We start from the raw sequence: 21,197 nt of genomic DNA on the forward strand, positions 1-21,197 counted from the left end.
TGGTGTTGTGATGACTGAGCACCAAAGTCATCACAACACGGGCTCATCAACTGAGCCCGCGTTGGTGCTCAGTTGGTGTTTATCGCTCTCTGGAGATAAGACACTCCTCTACTGACTCCTTGTACAGCTCTTTCTGCTAACTAGAAGTTTACTGTTTGCTCTCCTGCTACCTAGAAATCAACGTCTGATTCTTAGAAGTTAGTTTATCTCCTGCTATTTAGAATGGCGTGTCTGCTCCTATTATATATAATTATATTATCTCTGCAGTAACTGCTTTTACTTTTATCCTGCTGTCGCTTCCATATCTGCTGCTGCTGCTGCTGCTTCACATACTAGTGCTGTTACTTCTAGCATAGACGGAATATATGTTGATGTGTTTCATACTTTCATGACTAAATCAGAATTCACGACGATACGTGCAAATATTCCTTTTAAACGTTTGGTCCCCCATTAAATTCAATCTCATTCATATGTTGTTTCCTTCCTTGGTATCTCTCTCTGCATCATCACCCGCTGCTGCAGGGGTTCGCTGCCTCAGGAACTGGGTGTCGGAGTGCAGCGTCGTGGGAGGCGTCCGTTGGGGCCACAAGTGCTACTTCGTACAGACCTCCCCCCTGGTGACGCACGCAGAGGCCAGAGCCAGATGCTCAAGCAGGGGCGCCAGGCTTCTCTCTATCACATCTCAGGTGAGTCTCAGGTGAATCTCTCCCTCTATCGCCTCTCAGAAGAGACGGCATCTCAAGTCATTCTGTTAAGCTATTGAAGATGATAACGCTTAGGTGTATTTTTGTGTAGATCGTTTCGTGTGAATATTTCTCTCATTGAAATGTGAATTTATTTTGAGTCAGGAGGAGAACGACTTCGTGTCGGAGCTGTTGAACGCCCAGGGCGGTGACAGCCTCGGCTTCCACACCGGCGGCGTCAAGACCAAGGTCTTCGGCAACACCTTCTTCCTCTGGCAGAATTCCTCCACTCCTCCAGTTCCAGCTTTCCCATTCACGCACTGGTGGCCTGGTGAGTGGTAGTGGCGGTGAGTGGTAGTGGTGGTGAGTGGTAGTGGTGGTGAGTGGTGGTGGTGAGTGGTGGTTGTGTGTGGGGTGGTGGTGTGTGTGGGGTGGTGGTGTGTGTGGGGTGGTGGTGTGTGTGGGTGGTGGTGTGTGTGGGTGGTGGTGTGTGTGGGTGGTGGTGTGTGTGGGTGGTGGTGTGTGTGGGTGGTGGTGTGTGTGGGTGGTGGTGTGTGTGGGTGGTTGTGTGTGTGGGTGGTGGTGTGTGTGGGTGGTGGTGTGTGTAGGTGGTGGTGTGTGGTGATTGTGGTGGTGTGTGGGGATTGTGGAGGTGTGTGGGGTAGTGGTGTGTGGATGTTAACATGGGGAGGGACGGAATTATTAGGGGAAAACGCCAAGCCCCACGAATATATAGCACTTGGAAGGGGTCAGAATAAGTATTTGGGATGGGACGGGAAAAAGGAATGGTGCCCAACCACTTGGACGGTCGGGGATTCAACGCCGACCTGCATGAACTTGCTAGCATCTCAAGGGATGCTGGTGCTGCTGCTACTGGTGGTGCTGATGCTCCTACTACTACTAACCTATCGGTGACTGTGGAAAAGTGAGGTTTGGTTCTATTAACCTTGCTGTACCTGTTGCGTTATAATTAAATTATTCTGACGTTCGAATTCTTTGTCGCATATGGTCTTAAAGTTGTGGATGGAGGTGGCTTCCACAACTACTTCTTTCAGAATTTCTTTTCTTTTCTTCGACTCATTTGTGTTTCCAGATTCCACTAATATCTTCTGATCCTACTTTCTTTCAATTTAAAGAGGCTGTCCTTGTCCCCTTTTTCACCCGTGAATCTTGTATGATATGATCATGTCTTCTCTGTTTCTTCACCAAGGTTATGAGGTCCAGTTTCCTTAGTCTACCCTCATAGCTTAACCATCTTAGCTCTGGTAATAATATGGTATCTAAAGGCATTTGATAAATGTCACCATGAAATACGAGAAGAACATGGTGATGGGTGGAGGGGCACGCAGTGTCTCCACGATACCTCCAGTAAACTAGACAAACCTCTAGAACTAGAGGTTCTAGAGGTAGTAAACTAGACAAAGGAGCCGGTCGGCCGAGCGGACAGCACGCGGGACTTGTGATCCTGTGGTCCTGGGTTCGATCCCAGGCGCCGGCGAGAAACAATGGGCAGAGTTTCTTTCACCCTATGCCCCTGTTACCTAGCAGTAAATTAGGTACCTGGGTGTTAGTCAGCTGTCACGGGCTGCTTCCTGGGGGGTGGAGGCCTGGTCGAGGACCGGACCGCGGGGACACTAAAAAAAAAAGCCCCGAAATCATCTCAAGATAAGATAACCTCCTCCACACAGCAAGCACACGGATGACATCTTCAAGAGAAAACTGGACTGTTTTCTAAGAGAAGTTCCGGATCAGCCGGGCTGTGGTGGGTATGTGGGCCTGCGGGCCGCTCCAAGCAACAGCCTGGTGGACCAAACTCTCACAAGTCGAGCCTGGCCTCGGGCCGGGCTTGGGGAGTAGAAGAACTCCCACAACCCCATCAACCAGGTATCAACCAGGTATGACGATGATATCTCGCCCTCTGAAGAGGATATACAAGACGTTTTCAGACAGCAAACACCACTTGCCCCGCTCCTGTGCCAGGTAAGTTACGTGCTCACCACAGCCCGTGCTACTTGGAACTTGTTCCGAGTAGCTTAATCTATAACAACAACAAACACCACAGTAAGACTGGAGACTGGAGACTGGAGACTGCGTGTGGCGGGTTCCAAGAGGTAAGGGAAGCGCCGCCTGGCCAGGCTCCCTCGTGGCCTGAGTACCAACAGGCTCAACCAAGGTAGGACAAGCTCTCCTGTTCTGAAAACCTTCATCGTTGCATTTGAAGACAATACAACCAAGGCTAGAACTGTTTTTAATAACAGACCACAAATCATCATATATAATGAAATTCTCAAGATGTTTAATATCAGAGTATATGATATAAGACCAGATAAACAAAAGAATTTAATCGTAGTGGACCACAATCACAGCAATCAACTTACAACACTTAATGTAGGACCCATGGATACATTACTGAAATCCATGGGTACAGAGTAAGATGCTACGAGCCATTAAGGGACAGACTAATTAAACCAATAGTCAAACATGCCCTAGCCATTAGTGACTAGGACATCCAAGCATAATTTCTATGTAGATTAAATTCCAGTCAACGCTCAAAATGCTTTTTCAAACGTTAATCATATATTAGAGGGAGAAGATCTCCCACAACATATAAAATATCAAATACCCAAAACATTGGCTAAATATCTCCAGTCAACCTATAATTAGCTCACATTTGACCAAACCGCCCAGACAAAGACGTAATCGAAACCCTTACTACAAAAAACTACAACGATAAGCTGGTGCCATAAACACAGCATCCAACCCTCGCCAACACGTTCCTCAAGTCTTATCTCTAAAGCACTTTGGTTTAGTCGTCGCCCTTGTATCGCTCGAAAACAACACCAGCAAATCCCAAAGCCTTGCCAAATCCACACAGACGTGCCATTTTGACGCGTCTGCCAACATTACCACTGGTGCAGACATCGAAGGAGGAGAAGAACCTTCAAGCAAACTGCACGTAAGATCAAGAGGAAATGTCACTATGGAGTGATAGCCCATACAATGAGATCATGGAAATAACAGGTAAAATAGGGAGATCAATATTACATATTCTGTCAAACAGAATGCAAAGAGTAAGACAAACCAAATCAAGTGCAAGCAATGTAAAAAAGTCTGATCACAAGGCACAGTCCTTGGGTCACTACTTTTTTCCATTCTCTTATCAGATACAGCCAAAAATACAAGTTACAGCTTCGAGTCATTCTTTTGCAGACGATGCGAAGATTAGCATGAAAATTTATTCTGCAAGAAACATTGAATAACTACAAGCTGATATCAATAAAGTCTTCGACTGGGAAAATAACATGATGTTTAACAGCGATGTTCCGGGTACTTACGTATGGTAAAAATTAAGAACCTAAACGGAATGCAGGATACAAGACAGATCTACTTAAAGAAGCGAAACAACATGTAAAGAAACAGGAAATAATGATGTCATAGGACCTAACATTTAGTGGGCATAACCAAGCAAATGTGGCATCAGGCAGGGCAATGATTGGATTGATTACGAGAACCTTCATACCCAGGAATTCCACCACAGTGCTCCAATTATTAAAGTAACTTGTGCGTTCACGCCTTGAGTATTGTTCGGTACTCACTTCCTCCTTTCAAAGCGGGAGAGAGTTCTGTAACAGAGTGAATACAGAGAACATATACGGCACGCATAGACACAACAAAGCACCTAAATTATTGGGACCGTATCGAGACGAAACATGCCAAATAATGTATGCATGGGAAAATACTAGAAGGCCAGGTCCCGAATTTAAAATTACGGTAAAATTACAACCTACTGAAGCGGACGATATGGCAGGAAATGCAGAATAGCCTCACTGATGAATACAGCTGTCGTAGGCACAATCAGAGAACACCGTTGGACATCAGAGGTTCAAGGCTATTCAATATCTTCCTATCAGACACAATAACAATTGCCGGAAAAACAGTAGACGCATTCAAGAATAAATTAGACACGTTCCCAGAAGAAGTGCCGGACCGACCTGTTTGTTGGTGATATGTGGTGATAGCGACCACTTCAAGCAACAACCTGTTGGACAAAGTTAACAAAAGTCAAACTTGGTCCCCAAGCCAGGCTTGTATAACACAACTAGATCCCACTCTAGATATTACAGCCAGGTAAACCTCTGCACTTTTAAAATTTAGTTGTTTGCTTCACAGAGTGCGTATTCCAGGCTGGCGTTGCATATTCCAGTGTTGGTCTAACATAAGCTATGTAGATTACTATGTAGATTACCTTTATCTACAAATCATTCTCTCGCCTTGGTTATCCTTTGCATTTCATCAACTGTGCCTACTCTCAAGCTAAACGAAATTTCTTTCATCCTAAATCTGCTTCCAACACTAGTAGCACTGTACTATGCCTTCCCTTCATATCTGAACTCAAAACTTTTACCAATACCTTTCGTCCTCTTGACATTAAACTCGCCTTTCGACAAACTAACACACTTCGTAGTAATCTAGTTCACACTGCTCCTCCTGCTTCTTATGCTGCTGGTGTCTACTCTATTTCCTGTTCATCTTGTCCTCTCCAATACTTTGGCGAAACTGGCCGTACACTGAATGATAGACTTAAAGAACACAAGAGAAGTGTTAAGTCTGCAGACACTAACAATGCTCTCTTCTGCCATGTGAGGGATTCTAATCATCCCATTGATTGGGCTTCCTCCAAAATAATCTTTCCTGCCTCTACTCTACACAGACGCCGTCTTGTAGAATCGGCTCTTATACACAATGTACCCAACATGAACTTGAGTCCTGGCTTTGTTGCTGTGGACTCTTCCCTTTCACAGTATATACTCAAATGCTCTAATCTTTCTAACAAACGTGACTTAACATAAGCTTACCCCTTCCATTTATCTTTCTTTTTTCTCTTTCCTTTTCTTTCTCTCTTCTCCCTTTTTCTGTTCATTGTCTTCTCCTACGCTCCCTTGCTATCCTCTTCTTATTCCTATTACCATCTCCTTCGGTAGTTATAATAGGAGCTGCCTCGTATGGGCCAATAGGCCTTCTGCAGTTCTCATTATTACTACTATCCCCTACACCTTACTTTCCTCCTCAGCTCTCTCTTGCCTATTTATTGCCTGTCCCTACCTGTCCTCATCACAATCGACTTGAGAATGGTCCAGGACGGACCGAAACGTCGTCGTCCCTTCAACTTCTAGTGTGTGGTCTGGTCAACATAGAAAGGTTTCTAAACGACGTTCAAATATTTGCCAGCTTCTCATGTGCTGATGTTTCAAAGTTTATGTGAGCCACTGGTGTTAGTGTTTGGAATTATATCCATTATAAGACCTTCTCCTCTTTCCGATTCCTGTAATTTCCCTCCCCTTATGGTGCAGATACCTTCTGGTCTCTTTGTTTCCCTATCCAGTCTTCATTAATTTACACTTCTTGCGATTGAAGTCGAGCAGCCATTTGTCTGCCCACTCCTGGAATTTGTCAAGGTCTTCCAGTAATAAATTTTTTTGGTTGTAACCTTGGGACAAAGGTGTTATATTATCACACACACACAGCACCGCTCCTGTGCCAGGTAAGTCCACTACGGGCTCACCATAGCCCGTGCTACTTGGAACTTGTTCCGAGTAGCTGAATCTATAACAACATTATATTATCACTTAGTTCAAAACTTCATTTTACACAGAGAACAAACAAAACAAATCACGCAATTGCTCGTTATTAATTATAACACTGAACATCCGGTCATTGTATAAGGCAATTTCGTCCCAGTTGGAGTAAAAAATCGATTATTTACACACATTTTTTCCCTATTTGTGTCTACTCCGGTGAGAGTCAAGCGAGGCTTCAAGGTCAGGCTCATACTATGACATTCCCCCGTGTTCCATCACTCAGGCTGGAACGTAACAGGGGCGGCCGGAGCAGGAGCGGGGCCTGGAGCACTTGCAGCAGCAGCAGGAGGAGAGGCTGGGGACGCCAGCGCCACCACCAAATGTGTGGTGATTAGAGACAGCTTCCCCATCCTTGAGGGCGACGGGGGAGACTCGCTCTCCAACGGTCCTGCTGAGTACTTCTTCTGGGAGGTAATGTGGCAGTGATGAGGGTGTGTGAGGGAGTGTGTTCACCAGTGTACAATGAGGGTGTGTGAGGGAGTGTGTACACCAGTGTACAATAAGGGTGTGTGAGGGAGTGTGTTCACCAGTGTACAATGAGGGTGTGTGAGGGAGTGTGTTCACCAGTGTACAATGAGGGTGTGTGAGGGAGTGTGTTCACCAGTGTACAATGAGGGTGTGTAAGGGAGTGTGTACACCAGTGTACAATGAGGGTGTGTGAGGGAGTGTGTACACCAGTGTACAATGAGGGTGTGTGAGGGAGTGTGTTCACCAGTGTACAATGAGGGTGTGTAAGGGAGTGTACAATGAGGGTGTGTGAGGGAGTGTACAATGAGGGTGTGTGAGGGAGTGTGTAAGGGAGTGTACAATGAGGGTGTGTGAGGGAATGTACAATGAGGGTGTGTGAGGGAGTGTGTAAGGGAGTGTACAATGAGGGTGTGTGAGGGAATGTACAATGAGGGTGTGTGAGGGAGTGTACAATGAGGGAGTGTGTACACGAGTGTACAATGAGGGTGTGTGTGGAAGATGGATGTGTGAGGGTGTATTTACCTATTAATACTTTCCTAACAGTGTCTAATTACATTACTTTGCACTCCAGCAAATGCAAGGTAATGAAATGCATGTAGAGGACGGCAGGGCGGATACTAAAAATATAGGAGACACCAGTCTTGGCGTCAGATACAGAAGAGGCCTCGGAAGTACAATTCCCTCCTGAAGAACACACAGGCCAGTTGTGTACTAAATCTGAACAGGGTGTTACTCGTGATCCTGTATACTACCTGTATCACAGCATATTTTGGATATATGGTGTCAACGTCGAGTCCACAGCTCGTCAAACACAGGCCACCAGACGTCTCCCAGAGCTGTGTGAATTACAAACAATGGTTAAAACAACCAAACTTCAAATTACCGGTATCGAGACGAAATGGAACATTATCACCACATACAAAATACTCAAAAGGATTTGCAGTGCTGATAAAGGCATAATGCTTGATGAAATATCATCAAAGTTTTGTAAGTCGAAGTTAAATCCTCAAATAGACCACCGGATATTATAAAGAAGAATTTTATATCAGTAGTAATGAGATTAATTAGAAAACAGTCATGAAAACGAACTTTTTACATCACCTCAAATTGATGCATGGCAGAGCTGCACACTATCTTTAAAGAAAGTTGAGAGGCGGACCCAGGAACTGGAAGTCAACCACCACAAGCAAAGCTAGGTGAATACAACTAAGAGCTAAGTGAGTATACACACACACACACACACACACACACACACACACACACACACACACACACACACACACACACACACACACACACACACACACAAATGGAATGCATTAGGAAGTGATGTGGTGGAGGCTGACTCCATACACAGTTTCAAGTGTAAATATGATAGAGCCCAATAGGCTCAGGCAGAACCTGTACACCTGTTGATTGACGGTTGAGGCGGGACCAAAGAGCCAGAGCTCAAACCCCGCAAGCACAATTAGGTGAGTACACACACACACACCTGGGGATTGTTATCACACTGAAACTAGTCTTCTGAAGCCCACAACAAACGGATATCATCAAGCCATACACTAGGTTGGCCAACATAAGATCTGCCTTTATAAATCTAGATAAGGAATCATTCCGGGCCTTGTTTATCCGTCAAACCAATCCTAGAGTATGTGGCTTTATCGTGGAGAACATATCTAGTCAAACACAAAACAAAATTGGAGAGAGTTCAGAGGTATGTCATCAAATTAATTCCAGAATTACGAGTTATGAGTTACGAGGAAAGGCTACTGGAAACTCCACGTCGCTGGAAAACACAAGAATTAGGGGAGACATGACAAGGCAAACAGTGACACACTATGTATCATGGGGGCTTCTCAAAGGACACACACACACGTGGAAACTGAGTACCCAAATGAGCCACAAAGATAGTCTTTTTTATTAAGTTCCAGACTAATGAAGAAATGGAATACACGAAGAAGATACTTCACAATACAAGTTTTGAAAACAACATTTTACAGAACTTCAAATGCCTATATGACAGCCTAATAGACTCAGGAATCTGTACACCAGTCGATTAAAGGCTGGGAGGCCGGACCAAAGAGCTGAAGCTTAACCCTTACAGGCGCTACAAGATGAGGACATGAAGAATCTTGATTGTACCTGGTGAGTAATGACCACGTTTGGGCACAGGAAGCCCCTGGCTTAGTTTAGGGTTTCCCCCTCTTATCCTAACGGGTTTATCCACATCTGGCACACTGTTCCATATATACATTACTCACAAGCATTTCCGCTTAGCAAAATATAGAAATCATGTACATTCTAAATATCCTCTCATGTATTCAATTGTCGTCGATACGGAGAAGAATACGTCCGCCCACATTTGGTGCCACGACTTGTGGATGACTGAACGCGACCAGAGTACTATAAGCGTTTTCTAATGTCAACAGAATACAAAGTCACACAAAGACTAACACAGCTGTTGTGATGTAAATATTGCCTCTACCTATTAAAATGAAAAGAGACATTGCTGAAATATTCCAACTGTCTTTAGAAATAATACTCAAGTTGGAGTATTCTAAATAATAATTATAAAAATAATACTAATAATAATAATAATAATAATATATACAATTACAGAGAGTCAGATTAAAGGGGTTATATAGAATGTAAATGATTTGTATATTTTCCTAAATATACAAATCCTAAACTAAGCCAGGGGCTTCCTGTGCCCCAACGTGGCCATTACTCACCAGGTACAACCAAGATGCCTCATGTCCTCATCTTGTAGCGCCTGTAAGGGTTAAGCTTCAGCTCTTTGGTCCGGCCTCCCAGCCTTCAATCGACTGGTGTACAGATTCCTGAGTCTATTGGACTGTCATATAGGCATTTGAAGCTCTGTAAAATGTTGTCCTCACAACTTGTATTGTGAAGTATCTTCTTCGTGTATTCCACTTCTTCATTAATCTGGCACTTAAAGAAAGAAATCGCTTTTTATAGCTTTCCGCTTTTGCATTAATAGTAACTCTCTGCTTCATATATTGGGTTTTATATTATTTAACCAATCCTTTATTTCTCCTGTAATTCCACGTATCGGGATATTTTGGGAAAATATTTCATAATGGGACTTTTGGAAGTGGTTTAAAGGTCTGCGTGACTGGCCACAGTTTCAAGAAAGAGGATCACGTGTGTTAAGCCAAACCTTAACTCTGTATGTTGACCAGACCACACACTAGAAGTTGAAGGGACGACGACGTTTCGACTTGATCCATCGACTTGAGAATGGTCCAGGACGGACCGAAACGTCGTCGTCCCTTCAACTTCTAGTGTGTGGTCTGGTCAACATACTTCAGCCACGTTATTGTGACTCCTCGCCTGCTTAACTCTGTATAACCACGTCGTTGAGTGTTGGTGGTTTCTTCTGCTCTGGCAGGTAGCTGACGATGGCGTCCCTCATAACACATTTTTTTAATACCACATTTCTTAATTTCCTGATCATTACGCAACGTTTGCCCGAAACGCTATGCGTGCTAGTGGCTTTTTTTTTTGACGGGCTCACCATAGCCCGTGCTACTTGGAACTTTTTGTTCCAAGTAGCTAATCTTTAACAACAACAACATAGTGGCTTTACAAGAATGTAAAATCAACTTTATTTCTATGTTTTCTCTTAACCCCCAATGTACCTTCTTGTATTTAAATAAATAAATAAAATCTTGATAATTGTCCAGGACGGACTGAAACGTTGTCGTTTCTTTATTTTCTGATGTGTGGTTTGGATATCCAGAGACTGCTATGTGTTCCTTGTAATAAGTATTTAACAAAAGAAATCAGCAAGTGGGAGAGACTATGAGGCTGAGTAGCACCCTCAGTGTCGCAGGATATTCAAAAGGTGCAGTACATAAGCTGATTCACAACATATCATCAATGGAAAGGGTACAAATCCTCCTCCTGTATGTTGTCAAATTACTGATGAGGTTGAAACAATAATGAATGTGCGTTAATAACTTTAATTCCGCCTTGATTTGACGTGACTGTAAGTGGAAGTTAAATCTTCAAATAGTCCACGTGTGTATGTGTGTGTGTATGCCCGCTGGAACAACACTACCATACTCCCTGTTAGCAACGGCAGGCATTTGTTGAATTTCCGGTCACATGGCGCTCCTGGTGGATATCCCAGCATTTTTTGATTACTGAATGTTCTCTGGATAAAACTGGAACACTGACGCGGTCGGACTTGTCTACCGCTTTCGAAAGGTAAGTAAAAAAATATCCAGTTACCCCTCCCCCCCCCCCCAACCCCCCTAACCTCTTTCGAAAGGTAAGCAAAAACAAAATTACCCTGGACCCTCCCCCCCCCCCCCCCTCCCCGCTAACCTCTTTCTGGAAAGCTGAGAGTAAAAACAATTATTTGATATGGAAATTCATTATTTTCTAACGTATGATTTTTATTTTCAGTTGACTAATTGTGCGCTGAAGCTGAATTTTGTTTGCGAAACAAATAAGGTTAACGTAGGTAAGTATGTGTCGAGTTGGGGTTCTGTAAATGTGAACCACAAATTTGATTTAGAATTATTTGGTCAACATTTTGTCAACTTGTTTACTAAAATCTCTGTTCAATTTATTATTGCTTAAAGAATCATTATAGATGAGGATTATACTGATTATATTTGTGTATGTAATTTGTTTACACTATGAACTTCCATGAAATATTCCTGAGTTATATATATCCTAAGTAATGCACATTTTTAATGAACAAATCCACAAGGGCCGTGACGAGGATTCGAACCTACGTCCGAGATCATCCCAGACGCTGCCTTTATCTACTGAGCTACGACATGGTCAAAAAGAGTTGAAACCGAAGTTCTACTGAACTTACTGGATCCTGCAGCCTCTCCGAGACACAAACCAGGATTTTACACAACTCCCCCCTGCACCTCCCCTTGTGGATGTGTTCATTTGATGCATCATGCTATTGTGATTTCTGTGTGTAATGGACAATTTTCTTTTAACCTCGTGATTTTTGTTTTGAATGATGAGGTTGCATCAGGGGTCGAGGGATGGCGTACAGCGGCACGGCCAACATCACTGCTCAAGGCGACCGCTGCCTTCCCTGGACGCACCCAGACGTCCAGCCTAAAGTCAAGGATTTTGGATCGACTCACGACCTGAGACACAACTACTGCGCCAACCCGGACGGTGACGACACTCCCTGGTGCTTCACCTCCACAGGACGGGCAAACTTTTGCGACATACCCAGGTATATTTATACGAATTTACCCGAATTGACCCGAGGGTCATTATCTCTCTAGTGGCCTCAATGGGGACAGGAAACCAGCGCGTTGACAGAGGTATTCCCCCAATTGTTTTTGAAGATTTTTCTATCTGGATTTGCAACTGAAGTAATGTCTGTACTTGAGACGTCGGCGGGTAGGCGGTTCCACGGGTTCATAAACCCTAGGCTTAAAAAAGCCTCTCTTTTTTTTTCTCTCCTACATTGTAGCTTGTTGAGCCTGAAGCTGTTGCCCTCTTGTGTGTTTGTGTTGCATGTGATCTTATAAAGAAGTCTGGGATATGTTTGGCAAAGTCTATAATTAAGCCTGATAAGCTTAATACAACTGTTTAATGACGTATTCTGTATGTAAAGTGTATAATATAATTTAACATTTGTGTTAAACAAGACACGTAGTGAGGAAGACTTGTAGGAGAGACTGGTATAACCGGTGTCTGATCTTAACGGATCTGGGCAACAGCGGATACAACCGCCTTGCTGGTTTCGTTCCCCACTGACGAGGCAACCTGTCCTCTTACCAAGAACGTCGCATTTCGATCGTATGCGCTACGTAAGGCCAAAAAATGGCTGTACTAGAAAATGAAATAGCACCTCGTGGAATGTGCGGCTCGTGAAAGTGACGTACTGTCCCGTTTTCTGTTTTGGGTCCTCTGAGACTATCTCTGTCATCAAGTTATCATCCTTGCGCTTCTTTAATAACAAATAAACAGTTAAGAGTAACACTCTTCTCCCTGCTGTCTACCTTGAGGTTACCTTGAGGTGCTTCCGGGGCATAGCGTCCCCGCGGCCCGGTCGTCGACCAGGCCTCCTGGTTGCCGGACTGATCAACCAGGCTGTTGGACGCGGCTGCTCGCAGCCTGACGTATGAGTCACAGCCTGGTTGATCAGGTATATCAAGGTTGATCAGTCTATATCAAGGCTTTTTTGTTTCATTCTATCCTGTAGGCCTACCCTGTCATTATAGTCTGCACTCAATCAGTTTTTGTTATCACTCATATTTACCGTTATGTCAAATTATATGTTGTTAATGATTAGAGTTATTTGTGTATAAATGTGGACAGGAGATCAGGCAGCAAGTGCACGTGTGCACTGATAATTTTATTTTATAATTTAGGCAGCCAAATGGCAGCCATTTAAAAAAAAATGACTGCCTGGACTTTTGGCCAGGCAGCACGTCACCACGAGTCCAGAGCTAAACACTAACGAAACGATTGATGATTGATGAAGATTAAGCCGCCCAAGAGGTGGCACGGGCATGAATAGCCCGTTAGTGGTGGCCCTTTTGAGCCATTACCAGTATCAAGAGCTGATACTGGAGATCTGTGGAGGTGCGACTGCACCCTGTGTGACGGGAGATGTCTCCCATGACCAACGAAACGTTCCACACCTCCCCCCCAGCCTGCACCCACCAGCTGGCCAGGGTAGTCAGTATTTTCTGACCCCACACCTCTTTGATTATATTCTTTTAAATACCCTTTACATATATAAACGGGTTGAACAGGGCTGATAAAAGATATTCTGATTGAAGTGAATCATCATAGCAAGCTGGTTAGATGCTGTATGCTCTGGGGAGCGTACCAATGGGACACCGAGACGACAGACCCATAGGACGCTGGACCGGTGGGTCGCTGGACCCGTGGACCAGTGGGAGGCTGAAAGTACCGCTTGTTGCTATGCATAGAGTTCGGTGCGCGTGCCGACAAGCGCCTCGGTGCTTCTCCTCTGCCTCCCGTTCTTTTCACACTACACCTGTTAATGGATGTATACTGGATGTATAATGTTATGTTAACTTGATGTATAGTGGATGTATACGATCATTTCGGTTGATATCAGTGGTAATGCACTTTATTGATGTATAGTGGATGTATAGTGTAATTAACTTGATGTATAGTGGATGTATACGATCATTTCGGTTGATATCAGTGGTAATGCACTTTATTGATGTATAGTGGATGTATAGTGTAATTAACTTGATGTATAGTGGATGTATACGATCATTTCGGGTGATATCGGTGGTAATGCACTTTATTATGTTCGGTTTGCATAGGCTAGGTCACATCAGGTTAAAAAACGTGTATGTTAGATTAGGATAGGTCATGTTAGGTAAAGCTAGGCAAGGTTAGATTAGGCAGTTCTTTTTTCCAGTTGAAAACAACTCGCCTGGCAGCTGTGCTCACTAGACGGTGCAGAGTGTCGTACACAGTGTTATCGCTATATCCGTCGTACGTCCATTTACGCTCCTAATGAAAAGGTCACGATATATTTCAATATTAGACGCTGTCTTGTATCCAAAGAACGCGACTTCTCCTAAACCAGGTGAAGAAACTGATCGATTAAAAAATGGATCAGTATTCAGAAAAAAAAACAATATGGGTATTTCCCTCAGTCACCGATACGTATGTAGTCTTGAAGATACGTATATTAGCTTACGGGATCACCATAGCCCGTGCTACATGGACAATAAAAAAAAAAAAAAAAAAAAAAAAAAAAAAAAAAACTGCGTTCTGAGTAGATAAATCTAAAACAACAAAACAGCGTATATTAGCTCGTCATGGGGAATGAGGAATTAGGAGGAACGGGGGGGGGGGAGGAGGGGGAAAAGGGGGGGGAGGAGGGGGAAAAGGGGGGGGAGGGGTAGTAAGCGGTTCATGGGTAAAGAAGGAGGTTCAGGTTGTGGGGGGTGGGGGGGTAGAGGTCGAAGTGGGGGGAAGAGGGAAGCTGTTCTACGCGTTTCTTGGTGCAGATCTCAGAGGTTAATACCGGCCGGTATGAACCGGCCTCTCTAGGTGTCTGGAGAGAGAGAGAACAGTGCGTGTGGGTGTTCAGAGCAACATATCTATACACACATACTGGCACCCTTGTTTATAGGAAGTTAATAAGACCTCTCATAAAGTAAAGATCTTCAATAAAAGTGAAGATCACGCATAGAGATAGTGAAGATCACACATAGAGACAGTGAAGATCACACATAGAGACAGTGAAGATCACACATAGAGACAGTGAAGATCTCACATAAACACAGTGAAGATTTCACATAAAGACAGCGAAGATCTCACATAAACACAATGAAGATCTCATATAAAGACAGTGAAGATCTGACATAAAGGAAGCATCACTTGGTATAACTCACTAGGGCTGAGGCTCCATACACAGCCTGCAAGGGACCATTCAGGTTAAGCATTTGATATTGTATATGTTCCTTGACCTAGACTTGACGAAACAGTTGACTACATAACCCCCAATGTACCCGGGCCTGCGGTTGAATGAGTTGATAAATACTCTCCCTTGGTTCTGTGTAGTGATGGTACAGTGGTACAGCACTTAGCTTTGTATCACACAAGCGGAGGTTCTATAATTTCAGCCAGAGCATTTGGAATTTTAAAATATTTAAATATATAGTAGTAGGTATATATTATATTATATTATATTATATATATATATATATATATATATATATATATATATATATATATATATATATATATATATATATATATATATATATATATGACTGAAAACTCACACCCCAAAAGTGACTCGAACCCATACTGCCAGGAGCAACGCAACTGGTATGTTGCTATAAAATGCTATGCCCAAGATTACCATCCGAGTGCCGGCGGGGGAGTGGTTCAAATAGCCTCGGCTATCACTTCCTTATGTCCGGTCGTGATGGTCAAGCGGATTAAGGCGTCCCTGTACATACCAGTTGCGTTGCTCCTGGCAGTATGGGTTCGAGTCACTTCTGGGGTGTGAGTTTTCAGTCGCATATAGTCCTGGGGACCATTCAGGCTTGTTTGCATATATATATATATGTCGTACCTAGTAGCCAGAACGCACTTCTCAGCCTATTATGCAAGGCACGATTTGCCTAATTAGCCAAGTTTTCCTGATTTAATATATTTTCTCTAATTTTTTTCTTATGAAATGATAAAGCTACCCATTTCATTATGAATGAGGTCAATTTTTATTATTGGAGTTAAAATTAACGTAGATATAAGACCGAACCTAACCAACCCTACCTAACCTAACCTAACCTATCTTTATAGGTTAGGTTAGGTTAGGTAGCCGGAAAAGTTAGGTTAGGTTAGGTTAGGTTAGGTAGGTTAGGTAATCAAAAAAACAATTAATTCATGAAAACTTGGCTTATTAGGCAAATCGGGCCTTGCCCGATTTGCTTTGGGAGCTGGTCGGCCGAGCGGACAGCACGCTGGACTTGTGATCCTGTGGGCCTGGGTTCGATCCCAGGCGCCGGCGAGAAACAATTGGCAGAGTTTCTTTCACCCTATGCCCCTGTTACCTAGCAGTAAAATAGGTACCTGGGTGTTAGTCAGCTGTCACGGGCTGCTTCCTGGGGGTGGAGGCCTGGTCGAGGACCGGGCCGCGGGGACACTAAAAAGCCCCGAAATCATCTCAAGATAACCTCAAGATAACCTGCCTAGTAGGCTGAGAAGTGCGTTCTGGCTACTAGGTACGACATATATATATATATATATATATATATATATATATATATATATATATATATATATATAAACATATACGCGTTTACATATATATATATATATATATATATATATATATATATATATATATATATATATATAAACATATACGCGTTTACATATATATATATATATATATATATATATATATATATATATATATATATATATATATATATATATATATATATATATATATATATATATATATATACATACACACACACACACACACACTTTTGTCAGTCAGATAGACATACATTCTCTGTTATAATATGGATATAAGGTGGGGGGGGAGGTGGTACCCGGCATTGCCCGGGTCTGTCCGTTTATCTCCTTTCTCTATAACTATCTCACCCTATCTGCCTCTATTTCTACATTTACCTAGCTCTACATTTAATTATACCAAATGTGTTATTTTCTGATAATGTTTATGCTTCCAAAGTATAGAAAATGGTCATTATTTCCCCTCAACAAACTTTGCTGTGACCTTCCCTAGACAGCTTAGGTTAGACGTCTTGAGTTAGGTTAGACTTAGGTTAGACGTCTTGAGTTAGGTTAGACTTAGGTTAGACCTGAAGGCTGGTGACCCCTTATCTAGAGCTGTGATACATTGTTTCACAAGTCGGCAACCTTCAATTACGTCTCCCCTAAACTGTCTTGGGAAAGTCACAAGGTTTCCCCTAGCATAAAGTCACAAGGTTTAAAGGAGTCTAATGACCCATTTTCTATACTTTGCAGACATAAACAATCTCAGAATAGAACACGTACTACCCAAGAATAAACATTGTACTACAGGGAGATATCGACCGAATTTCGAAGCACAAACTTTACAAAAATAATCCAGTTAATTTTTGTAATGTACTTTATTGATCTACAGTCATCTAATGAGATAAGAACTACTCACCTTATTGTGATTTTTGAGGGTTGAGCTTTAGCTCTTCGCTCACGTCATCCCCTTATAAGAAGTGTTTTTTAGTACACAACTAATCTCTTTTTTTTTTGTTTAAATAAATATTTATCAATATAGACTCATGTACTATCATATAGGCTCATATACGAAGAGAGGGCTCCGATGGCTCTTCTACCCGAGCCTGGCTACTCACATGTAGACTTGTGTACTCCTGTACTTCTATGTAGACTAATGTACTCCTGTGTAGACTAATGTACTGCTGTACAGGAGTGGACAAGAGTGTACATAGAATTACACGAATCTACGTGGGAGTACACAGACTCCTGTGTAGAATCCTGTCCTTCTATGTTCACTCGTGTATATTCATGTACACAAGTATACTCCTACGTAGACTCCTGTAATGCCATGTACACTCTTGTCCTTCCATGTGGATTAACATGATGCGGTGTATACCTTCCAGGTGCGCGCGGGAGGAGACAGTGGAGGCGGTGGCACCGACGGAGCCCAGCGCCCTCCTCAAAGTCTGTACCGCTGATAAGTTCACCTGCACGTCTGGCACCTGTATCCACAAGGAGTGGCAGTGTGACGGCCAGCAGGTATCGTACAGCAAACAACCCGTGTCCTTCCTCTTACTTTAACCCTCTTTACATTATATTTTGAGATATGAGGGGGCGAAAAACGGATTTGTTTCCCTTAAAAGCACCATTATGAAACGGTAGTTTTTTTTTTTTAGAAAGGAAAATCGCGCTGTGGAATGCTTTTTTTTTTAATCTTACAAATCCATATGTCGGGTTGGGATTAGGAAGCCGTCTTTGATACGATGTTTCCAGTATCAAGAAACATTGTTTGCTGCTCGCAGGATCAACAGGTAAATCGATCCTCTTTCTGAGCGGTCGTAGCGCCGGCTGGGTGTCAACCACCACAACAGCCTTCCAAGGATGTTGTTGTTGTTAAAGATTCGCTACCTGGAACAAAGTTCTAAGTAGCACGGGCTATGGTGAGCCCGTAGCTTCCAAGGAGCTCCCCTGGAAGCTGCTCATGGGTACGCAATCTTGAGCTTGGGTGGGGGGGGGGGTCTACCTCCAGTAGCCAAGGTGGAATCCCGTTACCCATGGGGTCTATAATGGCTCTGATGGGGGGGGGTGAGGTTTAAGAGGGGCAGGAAAGGAGACATTAGCTATTGTCTCCTTTTCCGCCCGTCTCTACCTCTTATTGCAAAGTTTATTTGGTGGGATGATAATAACGTTCTTGGAGTTAACCTCGATCCCTTTGAGTATGTTCCTTCCGTGCTTGGCTGTCAGCTTCCCTGCCTGCCTGCTTGATAGCAAGCCTGCCTGCCTACCTGTCAGCTTTGCCTGCTTGTCAGCTTGCCTGACTGCCTGCGTGTCAGCTCGCCTGGCTCAATTACCAGGTTACTGCGGCCCTAGAGTCCAGAAGCATTTTCAAGACGCTAGAACAGTTCAGCTTAAAGTTTTGTTAAATAGAAAACACCGTTGGAAACCAAATGTTGACATGCGTCGATGTTTGCCCCTGTTTCCCCCCTCCCCCTACCCCTCTTTCTCTGTTTGCCCCTTTCCCCTCTTATAGCTCTCCCTCATTTCCTGTTGTGCAAGGCTAGGAATGTCTGTGACCTTGTCAAAGGCTTGATCGTCAAGGTGGCTCCGGTGTTGCTAAGGTGCGTGATTACTAAGAGAGAGAAGATTAAGCCACCCAAAAGGTGGCTTGGGCATGAATAGCCCATAAGTGGTGGCCCTTTTGAGCCATTACCAGTATCAAGAGCTGATACTGGAGATCTGTGGAGGTGCGACTGCACCCTGCGTGACGGGAGATGTCTCCCGTGTGCGTGATTACGCTATCTCAATGTTACCGTCTACATCATATTACGTTTTTAAGTTGTGGATTGAATTGGCTTCAACAACCTATTCGTTCAAGGCATTCTATCTGCCGTATACAGTGGCGTCTCCCTCATCCCCAGGCACAGCTCAGCCCCTTTCCTGTGCCAGGTAAGTCCGCTACGGGCTCACCATAGCCCGTGCTACTTGGAAACATTTTGTTCCCCAGTAGCTGAATCTTAAACAACATCTTCATCATCCCCCAGGACTGTGAGGACGGGAGCGACGAGGTGGGGTGCCCGAACTACAGTCACGAGTTCAGTAAGCGCGTGAACTACCAGCTGAAGGGCCAGGAGGTGGAGAAGTGGCTTTACACCATCAAGACCACTTGCGCTGCTCGCTGCGTCCAGGCCAAGACCTTCATATGCATGTCCTTTAATTATCAGTAAGTGGTGAGGGGGGTTTTGTTGGAGGGATTTATTGTTCTGGGGAGCCTGAGAGGATTGGGATTTATTGTTCTGGGGAGCCTGGGAGTGGGATTTATTGTTCTGGGGAGCCTGAGAGGATTGGGATTTATTGTTCTGGGGAGCCTGGGAGGATTGGGATTTATTGTTCTGGGGAGCCTGGGAGGATTGGGATTTATTGTTCTGGGGAGCCTGAGAGGATTGGGATTTATTGTTCTGAGGAGCCTGGGAGGAGTGGGATTTATTGTTCTGGGGAGCCTGAGAGGATTGGGATTTATTGTTCTGGGGAGCCTGGGAGGAGTGGGATTTATTGTTCTGGGGAGCCTGAGAGGATTGGGATTTATTGTTCTGGGGAGCCTGAGAGGATTGGGATTTTTTGGTCTGGGGAGCCTGAGAGGATTGGGATTTACTGTTCTGGGGAGCCTGGGAGGATTGGGATTTATTGTTCTGGGGAGCCTGGGAGGATTGGGATTTATTGTTCTGGGGAGCCTGGGAGGATTGGGATTTATTGTTCTGGGGAGCCTGGGAAAAGTGGGATTTATGCTCTTTTGAACCAGGAAGTCGTGTACTTTATTAGAAATGGGATTTATTAATTTTGAAATGCTAGATCGTGATTTCTTCCAGTTCTACAATTGTCAGTAAATTCAGCTTAGGAAACTTCTGCAGGTCGCCGATAATCAGGCAACAGACGCTAGGAGACAGCTTACATGTCCGCTAGATGCCAACAAGCTGGAGGGTAAAACCCTTGCCATACCTCACAGTTATCACCCCCTTTAGAACTCAGGACACACAGCCGACACCCCACGAATACCCGCCAAACACACAACGAAACTACGACGTTGGTACAACGTTCGAACAAGTTTTTAACACCTAACCACTTATTAGAACGAGTATAGCAAGTTGTAGCAACGTTCTAATACGTCATAAACACGTTAAGCCAAGATGTAACAACTTTAGTACAAGTTGTAACAAGCAGAAAATAGGGACAGTTGCGGTTTGTGTTTCCAGGGTACTGACGAATCTTCGAGGGAGAGTGTCTTGTTCCCCAGGTCCCTACACCTGAAAGCTGAAGGGTTTGCCCTCTTTTACTTAGTCGTTGTGGAACTGGGTAGAGTCTTGGGAGACACCAGGTTCTTTTTACTGCAGGTGGTGCTACCAAGTGCCATCTTCCGCAAGCAGTACCGTTGTTGTTGTTGTTGTAATAGATTCAGCAACTGGGAACAAAAAGTTCCAAATAGCACGGGCTATGGTGAGCCCGTAGTGGACTTACCTGGCACAAGAGCAAGGCTGTAACTATAAAGCAGTACCACCAGCTTCCTTCTCCCAGGACTGGAGACATCTCCCGTCACGCAGGGTGCAGTTGCACCTCCACAGATCTCCAGTATCAGCTCTTGATACTGGTTAATGGCTCCAAAGGGCCACCACTT

General features: G+C 43.9%; 1 protein-coding gene across 3 annotated transcripts in view; it reads left to right on the forward strand.

Annotated features, from left to right (window-relative positions):
• Nucleotides 1–21,197, forward strand: part of LOC123770744 (uncharacterized) — a 45,212-nt gene that overhangs the window by 11,712 nt on the left and 12,303 nt on the right. For all 3 annotated transcript variants that reach the window (XM_045762900.2, XM_045762899.2, XM_045762901.2), the window contains exons 12-18: nucleotides 523–686; nucleotides 849–1,014; nucleotides 6,546–6,733; nucleotides 11,225–11,282; nucleotides 11,807–12,026; nucleotides 17,935–18,070; nucleotides 19,573–19,751. In XM_045762900.2, the coding sequence (XP_045618856.2) occupies nucleotides 523–686; nucleotides 849–1,014; nucleotides 6,546–6,733; nucleotides 11,225–11,282; nucleotides 11,807–12,026; nucleotides 17,935–18,070; nucleotides 19,573–19,751 (1,111 nt within the window). The remainder of the gene's footprint in view (nucleotides 1–522; nucleotides 687–848; nucleotides 1,015–6,545; nucleotides 6,734–11,224; nucleotides 11,283–11,806; nucleotides 12,027–17,934; nucleotides 18,071–19,572; nucleotides 19,752–21,197) is intronic.

Source organism: Procambarus clarkii, chromosome 56, assembly GCF_040958095.1.
Source record: "Procambarus clarkii isolate CNS0578487 chromosome 56, FALCON_Pclarkii_2.0, whole genome shotgun sequence".
In the NCBI taxonomy this organism is placed as follows: domain Eukaryota; kingdom Metazoa; phylum Arthropoda; class Malacostraca; order Decapoda; family Cambaridae; genus Procambarus; species Procambarus clarkii.